The 13,059-nt window shown below is 33.0% G+C and overlaps 1 protein-coding gene and 1 pseudogene across 2 annotated transcripts in view; one reads left to right on the top strand and one right to left on the bottom strand.

Moving 5' to 3' along the window:
- Window positions 1-13,059, bottom strand: part of SYT1 (synaptotagmin 1) — a 382,176-nt gene that overhangs the window by 122,894 nt on the left and 246,223 nt on the right. For both annotated transcript variants that reach the window (XM_006923780.3, XM_006923779.1), the window contains 2 exons: window positions 7,194-7,378; window positions 1,273-1,395 (listed from right to left, as the gene is read on the bottom strand). In XM_006923780.3, coding sequence (XP_006923842.1) covers window positions 1,273-1,395; window positions 7,194-7,378 — 308 coding nt within the window. The remainder of the gene's footprint in view (window positions 1-1,272; window positions 1,396-7,193; window positions 7,379-13,059) is intronic.
- LOC112472558 lies at window positions 8,271-8,389 on the top strand (annotated as a pseudogene).

The following is a 13,059-nucleotide window of genomic DNA, read 5'->3' as shown; positions in this document are numbered from 1 at the left end:
ATATGTAGCTTTCTAAAATGCATTATGAACTAACTAGCTAGGACTATAATGAAGTTGATCAAATAAGATTATTTTTAATGACAGAGCATATCAATACATTCTTTGTGAGGAAACCTCTGGAAACTTCAGAAAGTGAAGACATTATTTGAACTGTCAGTTCCTAAATAAAGCCCAGAATTTCGGCAACTGATTATTGCTCTCACATCATTACTGATTTTGGACATTAGTTGTGAAAGCTGAGCACTGGTGTTTGATTTTTTGTTCATTTCTCACCAAACTAGAAATAATTAACACATGCCGCATTTATCAGTTCTTTCTCACCCAAAATGCTGAGTAAGGCAAAACAGATCGGAGAGTTTTAAAACTCCCCTCTTTGGAGAAGGGCTATGTCTTAAGGATTCTTAAGAATCTGGTCTCTAACTCACCCAGTTTCACTAATTCTTGTGTAGCTTTTTAATTTCTTTTACAATTCAGAAGGTAAAGGGGTATATTCATCAATGTCATGGAATCTAGAAGGTCTTTTTACGTAGAGAGAATTCTAAATTATTTCTGTGCCACCTCTATAGCAAGCAGTCAATAAAAGGTAGCTAATATTACCATTAATCTAGGTGGCATTTCATGTTTTTTTGAGAAATTGAATCAGAAATGACTGTCTTGTTAACTCCTTTAGCTCTTTGTCACTTGTTGGGCAGCAGTCATAGGTACCAGAAATCAAGTATCTGGTCTTTCTACTCTTCTAGAACTGCTGTCTCATTAGCACAAGAAGTTTTACCTACTACCATATATAAGGCATCCTACCTTTGAAATTTCTGGATTACAATTTTCCATCTTTGATTCCTTATAAAACTGTTATGTTTCAAAATTTTGGCTTGAATGGTGGCCTAATTAAAGACCCCTAACTCTGTCTGGATCTGAATCCAAGAAGGCTAAAGAAGATTGTTCTAGCTCAGGCCGAGGGACTTGTGGGGGCGAGACTATGGTTGGGAGCTCTCAGAACCCAACTGACTTCTTCAAGTTAATTTGTATTCTGCCTGCCTATTGTAAGTGCCATAAGTAGATATAATCGGTTGAATACTGTGAATTCTAATTACTAGAAGTTAAATTACCAAGTAGGAGACTGCCTGTACTTGGAAATTATTTCATCAATAGCTTTGATAATTGCATTTTCCCCTTACAGCAAACGAAATGTTTTAAGAAGTATCTCGCTTCCATTTCTACTTTGTAATTTCAGAAAATGTAATGGAATTAGAAAATGTTTTTTTTCTCTCAGACCTGGTTATTCTGGAAATCATAATCCAGTGAATATTGAAGTTTTCCCAATTTCTCCTCTTCTTTGGGTTCTTCTTTTTCTTCCCCATCAGTCAATCCAGTTTCAGCATCATCATCCTTAAGGGCCTATGAATAGGGAAAGGGATCATATGTGAATTCAAGGGAATTTTTATAAAAATTCAGATCAAATTGGGCCTGTGGTTATACTTCCAAGCTGTTAGAAGCAAGCACTAAGATGCTGGAATCTCAGTTTGTCTGACACACATTCATGTTTGCTGCTTACATATTTTTTAAATTCCATTTGTGCAAGGAATTTTTTTTTCCCCAATCAGCAAGCAACATGGAAAGCAATGGAAGAAGCCCGTAAGAATATTGCAAGCAAAAAATGTAAAGTCGTTGCAAAGAAAATGTCAACCTGGTATTATATTTGGCTCTGCTAAAACTGCTTCTTTCAGAGTTGTGAAAAACATGCTATTAACCAGGCCAGGTTTCACATTCATGTAGGTTAAAGCGATCTAAGCTAACCACCATGTTACATCAGTGTTACATGCAGTGGAGTAATTTATATGAAATGTATGGCCTTTTCTTGCCTTGTTTCCTATGGAAAAAATAGTTGAGTAAGTGATTCTCAGAAATTTTTAATTTCCTGTGTTTCACATATGCATTTATAATGGTTATGAAAAAAGAGGAGGAAACATGCCACCAGCAAATGCATGTTTAGAGAAAAATCTACCCCACTTCCAGTTTAAGTTTACCATTTTATTTTCATGACAGCTCCACAGAAAGCTAGGCTGAATTAAATTGATTTATGGGTCCATTTGATATTAAGAGATAAAAGGAGTTATGCTTACAATTCTGACAAACTAAAAATTGACATAAAAATTTATTTTGTATTCATGAACAAAATCATGGTGTTGAATTCTCAAAGCTCAGTTCATTCTGGTTGAATATTTTTTTATAACCTAAAACTTACATGTAATATAAACTGAAATATTAGAAAGCTTATTATTTCGTAAAATACATTCAAATGCTCTTCTTTTAAAAAATAATGTGTATTTCCCCAATATGTGCAAAAATTTTGCTAAAAAAATCAAATGTTATAGATTATATTAGAAACTTTATTTTTAGGGATGTGGATTCTTATTTAAATAATTAGAAAAAAAGAATTGGAATAATGCATAGTTATCATTTAAAATAAAAAATGAGAGTGTTACATTTCCCTAACCACTAGTGAGGTTGACAAATTTTAAATCTTTATATTAACCATTTTATTATTATTATTTTTTTCCTGGGGACCACCAGTATGTAGCCATTGCTAATGTCGTATTTGTCTCTTATTGATTTGTAGACACTCTTTGTATTTTAGTGATCTCAACCTTTCTGCTGCTGTTATACATAGCAAATATTCTCTCCTGGTTTTTGGTTATGGCGTTTTCATTATTATGTGTGTGTTACTGTAATAATCAAGTTAAGTCATATGAGTGGTAGACTGCTTTATAGCTCTGAAAAAGGTAGAGGAGTCTTAACTCTTGTCAGCACTCAAATGAAATCTGAACATTCTTGCAGAACTTGAATGCCAGAAGTGTAATCAGGTTTCAGAAAGTCATCAGACTCACCAGACTACAAATCCACCACTCAGCCTCTCCTTTTTCTCCCCTTATCCCAGACCACAGGGTATTTTTCCCTCTGCTGAGATAAAGCTTTTCTGTTTACTTATCCTTTAACACAGAGATCCTCAGTCTTTGAATTGACAAGATTTTCCAGTTTGGCTCTACTCAGCTAGCTCCAATCTGATTCCCAAGAAACTGAGACTTGGTGGCATAGTAACAGAACTTATCTGGGTGGGAAAATCAGATAAACAGAGTCGAGCTGTAGTTAGAGATGCCTCCCTTTTGTGCTTCTTGAAAATTTTCAGGAGCCTACAATGAGTTTGGAAAATTGAAAATTACTATTATATCCATATAGAAACTGTTTAAAATCTGGTTAGCCATATATTATTTAATTTGGAAATTTTAACTTAGATGTTTCCTTAAACAGAAAAATGCTGATTTGCTGATAGCCAAAGGCAAAAAACAACACACTTATTTAAAAATTTCTATTAATGTTTTAAATTGGGGGTGGGAGGATCACTAAAGGAAACATGGTAGTAAAGTGACAAAAGAGTACTGAGTCTAATTAGAGGACTCGAGGCAGAGAAATCACGTTTCCCTTTCAACATCTTAGCTGTGTCTAAGTCCACCACTGTCGTAGAAGGTGTGCTTAGAAAATTGGAGCTTAGGTAATTTGCTTCCCTGTAAGATTTTAATTTTTTTAAAAATAATAGCAAACTAATGCATATTTCAGTCTGAAAAATCTGCATGTTACTCTATCATAATAAAAAATTTCATAGATTAAAATATTTTTTCAAAGATCTCTTTTAGAACTGACAATTTATGTATCATGTTTCAGCCCAGTACAACTTGAAATAGCTGAGATATTAAATCTCCTTCTCCCTAAGTGGTTTTCACCCTAATGAAAGGTGCATGACCATCTCTGCAATTATTTTGCATGAAATAGGGCTAAATTTTTGGTAATTTCTCAGTGCTACTGTTCATCACTGATGTGATTAAGTCTATTCTTGTCCCAAAGGCTGAGTTTAAGCAAGACATTTTCTGTACTATCACATTAAATTCAGGCCTATTAAATCAGTAGCTATTATAATATCTCAATAACAATATTTTCTTCTGCCTCCACAACTCTCCCCCAGAATAAAATGCAGAGGAATAAGCTTGTAAACCTAGCAGTTCTGAGAGTTTGATAAATTGCTGCAGAAAAAGCAGTGTTGGGGACATCAGACTTTGTTTTAAATTTCAAAGATTTAGTGCACATGCTTCTGGCTTGCTTTGACATTCAAAAGGTGCTTAGTTCACAACCTTCAGAAGGAGCTCTTGTTCATTTTAAGTTAAATTGTTCAGATTTGGATTTGATAAGGCACATTAAAAAGTTAGCAACAAAGAACTGAATTTTCTCTCTGTGCCCATCAATGAAAAACTTGAGCTTTCTAATAATGCTCTATTTAATCAGTAATATTTAAAGTGAGAACACTTCATCTTAAAAAAAAAAAAAATCAATTTAGTTCAGCCTCTTGATGTGTGTCAGAATGGTACACCCTCAGCTGTTAGAGCCCTAACTGCCAGGCCACTAAATGTATCTGAGCGTTGACTTAGGTGTATCTAAGTAGCAGAGGAAACCTACCGCAAGGGACAGTCCAGAACAGTCATGAGACACAACACAGATAAGGAGGACATAGAAGGAAGAAATAAAAATTAAAATATCTACACACGTTAGTAAAATCCATGGAGAAATGACCTTTCCAGACCCGTGAATTTCCAATCGATATTTTCCCTCTGTAATTTTAGTGTTCTCAAGTTTTAAGGCATTAAAAAGCCTTCTCTCTCTCTATATATATATCTTTTGCTGTATAGACATACTAACTATAGTTACTTTGTTGTCTTTGCAGAGTATTTAAGATTTTTTCCTTGGTTATAAAATCTTACCATAGAGACATGTAGCCACAAACATCGAAATTTCTGATTTTCTGATTTTTTTATATAGATTAAAATAGTAAAAATTTATTGATTTCCCTAGAACCTTAAGAAATCATATTTAAATGCCTCTCATATCTGTTTTCAAACGAGAGGCATAAACTGTCTTTATTGTCTTCCCCAAGTTCATATCATTATTCTGCTTTTTAATATTCTGAAAATATACGTATTTAAGAATAATTTTACTTTCTGTTAATGCTGTTTTGAATTTGGATGATTAAATGATATTTGGATGATCAAATGTGATATAGCATCTTAAAATCTGTACATTCCATTTTGCTTCTTCGTCCTTTCTCTTCATAAAATGATGGAACCCATTATAAACTACTTTTGTCTGTCTGAAAAAGTGTCACAAGCTACTGTTATGTAACTATTATATAATGGGCCTACCTTCACTTGTCCAAATTATATTTCATTCTGAACACTTAATTGTTCATAAATCAAAATAAGACTTATAAAATCCTACATAAACAAACTTATCTATTTAAAATGGTTGAAATCCTAAAAGCTATATTGCGACAGTAGATTACTATAAACTATCATTGATTTCTTACTATTTCCTTATTTGACTCACTTTCTCTTCCCCTCCCATTCAAAGAAATAAGCGATCAATGAAAAATTAACCATAATCAATTCTCTGTATTTATTACTTTTGAGATTTCGGTCATTTATCCAGGTCAAAACAGGGATAATAAACACCACTACTATTCTATAAATTAGTCTTATGTCATATAGAACAAATTTCACAAAGAAAAATACAAATTTCATGTCCTAGGAAGAAACACTATAGTTATCATTGAATATTATTCAGTGCTTAATTTTTTTAAATTCTAGAGTATTTGAATTTTATCGTAGTTAGGAAAATGATAGTATTGTATTTTCAAACTATTGCTTCATATATCCAGCTAAAATTCATGTAGAAATTATTTCGTTCATGTCCATCTTGGAGATTATTTCTGCATTTATTCCAATAAATTTTTTAAAAAATCCATATCAAGTCCTGCTTGCTATAGAAATGTTGAAATAAATCAAGACATGATTTAAAATGTCAGATTTTACACAACAAATTAACTAAAGAGAAAAGTTCTTAGTAGACATGTGTGATTGAATGTTTGTGCATGAATGTTCTGTGGCTGCGATTAGAAACTTGGAGAAAAATATAACCTTTCTTTATGCTGAACTCAGGACAAAACTCTTTGAGTGCGAGCATTGGCATTACATCCACTCTGTACCTCTGAAACCAAAGTTTTGGCAGTGAGTGGAAAACGAGCCTTTGCGAAATTGTTGTCAATAGACATAGCTGTGTCTTTGAGAAAAAGGGTATAGAACTCAAGCTGGGGAAAGGGCTTGGTGTGTGGTTAACTATGTAAATGTACTACAATGCCTTCCTTGATTAAATTGTTCTTAAGGAGATTTACATATTTAAGAATTCACTTAATAGTAAATTCTATAAGAGCAATTTATAAAACTGCCTATATATGTTGCTCTTTGGGAATAAATAGAACTTTTGAATAAACAGAACTTATTTAAAGGGAAATATCAATAAATTGAAAATGTTATTTCTTTGAAAAATCTATTTTTAATATAAATTAAATGTTCTTTAGAAATATCCAATATGAATGTGACTCTAAAAATATAAAGTCATTTTATCATTATAATTATTAATAGTAACCAAGTCATCCAGTTAATTTAGTAAAAATAGACAACAACATAAAGGACGTCCAAACAGCTTCTTGAGGCTTAGGAAGATAACCCAGCCAAATACATTTTATCATCTGGGTTATGGTTTTAATGGTCCCTAAATGAGGAAATAAGAATTTTGCCTTCAAATTTTGCCCTGTTCTTTAGGATCAGCTCATACTTTCCTCCTTTCCCCTGTATAACTTATTATTCCTGAGCACTAATTATTGAGCTGGATGGATACATGAGAATGGTAGTCATCAAATGTGATAAACAGCTTTAAGATTCACTTATTCGACAGTGATAATGCTAGAAAGGTACCCTGCCCAAGAAGGAGAACACTTTAATCTGTTTTTCAAACTCTTAATACAATTAAGACTGGCTAAACAGATGTAATTAGAATGTTCAGGCATCATTCCAATGGCCCTGATGGTCACAGATGCCCTTTTCTGGTTAATACGCATAGAGGACCGGAAAACCTTACCAAATGTTTCCATTGCACTTTGGGATATTGAGTAGTGACTGAAAGGATTGCAAAGCATCTCTATAACAATGACGTGTCCAGAAGTTGTTTATTTCTATACTTATCTGGCATAAAATAATAAACCATTTATTAGTTTCTAGTAAAGTCTAAGAAAAAATATGGAAAGAATACATTACCTGATCTTTCATGGTCTTCCCTAAGTCCTTCACATCCTTCATGTTAATGGCATTCTTTCCTCCCTTTTCCTTTCCCTTCTTCTTGTTTTTCTTTTTGAACAAACATTTCTTACAGATACAAAAGCAGCAGGTCAGGACTAAAAGGACCGCGACGATGGCTATGGCAATTAAGGCCCATGGTGGCACTGAAAGAAAAAAATGTGCATAGAACATTAGCAATAAAACACATATGCAAAACCTTTTAACTCATGGGCTATCATCAATCAATCATTCTTATTTATTGAGCACTTTTAATACTCTGCGTACACTAGTCACCATTGCTTTATCCATGTTTTTTCTGCTGGAGTGTTGTTTCTATCTTTTTGACTTCGCCCTTCCAAATATGCCAAATGTCATTTCCTCCCTATTGCTTTCCCTGCCCCTCCAACCTAGATTTTCATTAATCCATTCCTTCCTCCATTCAGAGCATAACTCTGGAGTTTGACCTTGAGCAAATTGTCATCTGCCTCAGTTTTCTCTTTCTGCCTCAGTTTTCTCATCTCTAAAAGGGGAAGTAAATTGAGACCTCACAGCCTTTTTGAAGATTAAAATAAGATGCTGTGCCTGGCACAGGGTAAAGTTTAATAAAAATTAGCTGCTGTTACTCATCTGTTAAATACTAGGGGTTCTAGTATGTCTGGGCACAATGGGAGGGCCAGACATTAATCAAACAGAAAAACCATATCATAATGGTAGTAAAGGTTAGGAAGAAATGTTTAGTGCTCTGAAAGTCAATTATGGGGAAATTTACCCACTCATAGTCTTGAGAGGCAGGACAGTGGTTATGTGTTCAGAGGCTTAAAAACCAGGGTTGATACAGGCTTGGACATTTACAGGCTGTGTAATTCTGGCCAGATTGCTTAACTGTTCTGAGTTTCTATTTCTTTCCTTATAAAGAAAATAGTGGTATTCATTTCATCTCTTTTGAAGACGAAAGGAGTTAATATACTAAAAAGTTTAGAATGGCATTCAGCACATAGCAAGGACTCAATGTTAGCTATTTCTTTATATTCAAGGTGTTTAAGTATTGTAGGTAGAGTCTACGGTCATGCCACCCTGAATGTGCCCGATCTCCTCTGATCTTGGAAGCTAAGCAGGGTCAGGCCTGGTTAGTACTTGGATGGGAGACCACCTAGGAATACCAGGTGCTTTAGGCATTAAAAAAAAAGTTTTATAGGTGGGGAAGCACAGTATATGTGGGAATATAAAACATGCACACCAATAAATATATAAAAATAGAGGTGAATACACTGAGAAGAGTTCTGTGGATTTGCTAGTGGGATTGAGACGGGGAAGAGATGATTTTTAGGTAAGAGGCGAGGTTTCAGATTCACACTCTCTGTTTAAAATAAAGATGTGTAAATAGGTATACTGAAATAATTTTTTATTACAAGTTGTCTATTAAAAGTTAATATATTTTCTCATTTGGCACTCCCTACACATGTGCTTATAAAAATTAAGTTCTTGTAGAAACATTTAAGGTTTCACTTTGCCTGGAAAGGACTTATTCAACTATTGAGATTAATCAGAAGAAATAATTAGACTTGCCTGTTGTAATCAAGAAAGATATTGGGCACTGAAGTTCTACCTTTTTGCTATGTAAACATCCTTAGCACCAATGACTACTGAACACAAGTACTTTGATAAAGTAATAACACAAAAATTAATTTCTCTTCAAAATCGAGAAACCCACTCTCTTTGCTATCTCTGTATCTAGCTTCATGGTGTAGAATATTTACTATGCATATTATTCTAGCTTATGATTGACTACTAGTTGTTAACATAAGGACATATAAAATCACAACTTCTGAAATGTGTTTTCAGCCAAAGAAACATTTGTGTGAAAGTTATGGGTAAGCCCACATCCCAAGACATATATTCTCTTAGTTCTCTAATCTTACTAAACAATCAGATTTTTTAAAAAATGTAAATTAAAATAAGCTTATGTAACCAGTGATATCATCTATGATACCTCATTTCAAAGCTTCTCACCTCTTTTGAACTTGTTAAAACCCTCCAGGTGGGAGTGAGAGAGCCTATGTATTCATTGCAGGAGAGACAGCATTAATAAAGACCATTCATTTTGAACCTCGTAAATTATTCTCCTAGTTGGACTTGTGTGATAGTCTCTCAGAGCACAACATAAAAGTCTCTTAAATTACACAGGACATGATTAAGATCATTTGACAACCTCACAGAAAGAAAACAGTGAAAACACAGAGACATTCTTTAATCAAAAGGAGTTAAGGGATAGGAACATAAGATTACAACAAAAAAATCTAAAATAGTGCCACTTGAGGGTAAATTATAACCACTGAAAACTTATTTTGTGACGTTTATTAAAATGCTTCTGTCTTCTAGATTTGCTTTCAGTCCATCTTCTGAATATATGTTTTAACTTTGAATATGCTATATGGAATATATGAAAATAACAAAAAATTCCTCATAATTCACTAACTTTTGATAGAATTTTAAAAACTATAATATTATCATTGTGTGTACCCATATCAAAATCTGACTGAAGAATCAATTATAAATCTCCATTTTTTAATTAAATGGACTTATTTGAATTGAATTCTCATGTTAAAAAATTTATTCTCTTATGTAGAGCAACCAATTATTTAAAATTTGGTATGTTAAGAAATACCATCTACAGTATTATGTATTTGTAGTATTTACAGAAATATGTTTCAATATTAGTGAGCAAATCTCATGGAATATATTTTGGATTAGGTGAAAAATTTTTTGAAGACCTACTTGTTATGGGCCAGTTCAACTAAACACTGTGTTAGTGTTTACATATATTAACCTAATTTAACCTTCACAACAGTTCTGTTCATTATTCCTTTGTATATAGGAAAAATATATACAGAAGAAAAACTATAAGTTGAATAGTTTGAGAAATTCAAATATGTTTTTACATTATTAGGTTAAAAATGTAAATATTTTAAATGTATACAAAGGAAAAAAATCCTTATCTTGCTTTAAAGCTTCTTTAATAGAACATTTTATATTTAAAAAAAAAACAGTGAAGCAAATAACAGTACAAGATGCTGCCAAGAGTGATTTCTATAATATAAAATATAGTTTTAATGAAAAAGAGACTCATCAAAATATTGCTACCAGCAGTTCTCAGCTTATTGTTGTTGCTACCCAACTATTATTAAATGAAATTTTTATAACAAGAATTTTAATATTAAACTTAAAGACCTTTCAGCAGAAAATAATAGACTAATATGAAACTGTCCATTAAAATGTTATTTTCATTTTCTAGTTATTGATCATACATATTAGTTAACTCAAAGGTAAGCTGACACATAAGAAGTAAGTCAGTGTCAATTTGAAACTGCTTCTGAAGTTGTAACTTAGACTTCGTGGTAGATGAGATAATGACACCTCACAAATACCCATATTTTATTTCCTGAAGCATGGCAAAAAGGACTATGCCGATGTGATTAAAAATCTTGAGATAAGGAGATTATCCTGGGTTATCTGGATAAACCAAGAAACATAGTAGAATGGCAGTTATCAGGGCCTGGGGGGCTAGAGGAAATGGGGAGATGTTGGACAAAGGTACAAACTTTCAACAATTAGATCTGGGGATCTAATGTATAGCATGGTGACTGTAGTTAACAATACAGTTGAAATTTACTAAGAGTAGATCTTAAATGTTCTCAACACACACACAAAAGTAATTATGTGAGGTGATGGATGTGCTAAATAACCTTATTGTGGTCATCATTTCATAATATATACCTATTTTAAATCATATGCCTTAAATTTATACAATATTATTTGTTAATTATTTCTCAAAGTTGGGAAAATAAAAAGAAATCAGCTCCGCTGACACTGTTGGGCTTTAGCTCAGTAAAACCCATTTGAACTTCTGACCTCCAGAACTAGAAAATAATACATTTGCATAGTTTTATCCAGCAAATGTATAGTAATTCATTACAGCAGCAATAGGAAGCTCCAGAGGTACAAAGCAGACCTCAAGAGATTTGTAATATATGCTGCATTTGGTTGATTATACAATTGGAATATTAGTGTGGGCTATTTCTCTATTTCCTATGAGCTTTCTTTCTTATCTGCCTCTTTACCTATCTCTCCTGCAACCATTCTCATAATACCATTATACAAGACTCTCTCAAAGATAACCAATGGTTTGCTTTGGCCAAACCCAAACAACATTGTCTGTGGTTTGAGGAAATTTTGTTCATATATTCCTTCTTGAAATTTTCTTCTGCTTTTGTTTCTATTGCCCTTACTAGCATCTTCTATGCCTTTGACTATTTTTTATCTTTCCTCTCCCATTCCCAAGTCTTAATAAAGTCATTAATCAAGATTCTTAGCCCCTTGCTCATCTTTATATTCACTCATTGTTGAGCACATCCTTTCTCACGCCTTAACATTTTAGGTCAGTTACTTCATACTGTCCCCTCTTCTATATGCTCGAACTGTATTCCCCACTGCCTATAGAATATTTCCTATAAATCCATCTTCTCAACCCATTCTCCACACAAACTGTGTATGATTTTTGCCTGTGCTTCTATCCTTTTATGCCTCTTGGACATTGAAATCATGTGGAAATTTTTATTCCCAGATTTGACTGATTAGCAAGTTGTGCCATTTCTTTTGTGTGTGTGTGTGTGTATGTGTGTGTGCGTGTGTGTGTGTGTTTACATCTGTTTCCATTTGTAAAGTGTGGACCTGACATTACCTCCCACCTACTCTCTCTTCCCATCAGTTATCTTTTTTTCTCCATTTTACCCATTCATTGTCATCAGAAAAAACTTTCTAATACACACTTTTAAATTATTTTTTACACAGCTTTCAAGATGCTATCATTAGTCCCACCCTACTTGTCTATTTTTTCTCACTGCACCTCCAGTTTAATAAGAGAAACTCATTGTTTGCTCAATTCTACTCCCATATTTTTCTCAATATATTCCTTCTTATCTGAAATGCTATATTTCTTCCTCTTTGGTCATTTAAATGACATTTTTCAAAGCTCAATACAGGTCTCAGTGTGGACAGAATTTTTTAAATAAAAATTTTAAAAAATTAAAAAAAAAATTTGCCTCTTTCACCCAGTGGAAAATATTGACTATGTGGTACAATACAGTGGGTGTCTTATGTTAGGCTAGTATAAAAAGATGTATTATTTTAAAATAAAAAGATAAATCTGTACAACTCTATAAAATGCATTATACTCCCCCTTCCCACCTACAAAATTCACTTCAAATTAACTCAAAACTCAGCTCTTCGTAGATTATTCAGGACATGAAGCACTGAGATTTAATGAACACATAATAAATATAATTTGGAACCACCGAAAAACAAATTTGCTTTATCAGATCTTCTGTTGAGGGCAAAACCCAAAACCCAAACAAACAACTCTTCTCATCAAGAGAGGCTGTTCTTTCATGGGAAGTAGACATAAATTGAACAGTTAAAAAAAGTAATTTTTTAATCAAACACATTTTCGACATCTATACGCCTGGCATTTTTCTCAGAGCTAGAATACAGTGCTAAGTATGTTTTGTGAAACTTACTATTTACTTCCCACATGTTAAAAGCTAGGCCTTATTTACCTTTTTAAAAGAAAAAGATTTCTCATATTTGCCAAACTCAGTGCTCAGAACATAATATGGTGTATTTTTAAATGGAATCAAAATGGCTTAATACACTCTTGTGTGCAAATTTAATGCTCCAGGGGTACATTTATTGATAAGATCAACTAGTAAATATTTTTTCTATAATAAAAATGTGACTCTCAGGTTGAAAAACATTATTATTTTTTTTCTCTCAGGGATATTTGGCACTA

Source organism: Pteropus alecto, unplaced genomic scaffold (assembly GCF_000325575.1).
Source record: "Pteropus alecto unplaced genomic scaffold, ASM32557v1 scaffold76, whole genome shotgun sequence".
Taxonomy (NCBI): domain Eukaryota; kingdom Metazoa; phylum Chordata; class Mammalia; order Chiroptera; family Pteropodidae; genus Pteropus; species Pteropus alecto.
Note: the sequence above shows the minus strand (reverse complement) of the source record. Positions and strands in the feature narration are given on the sequence as shown.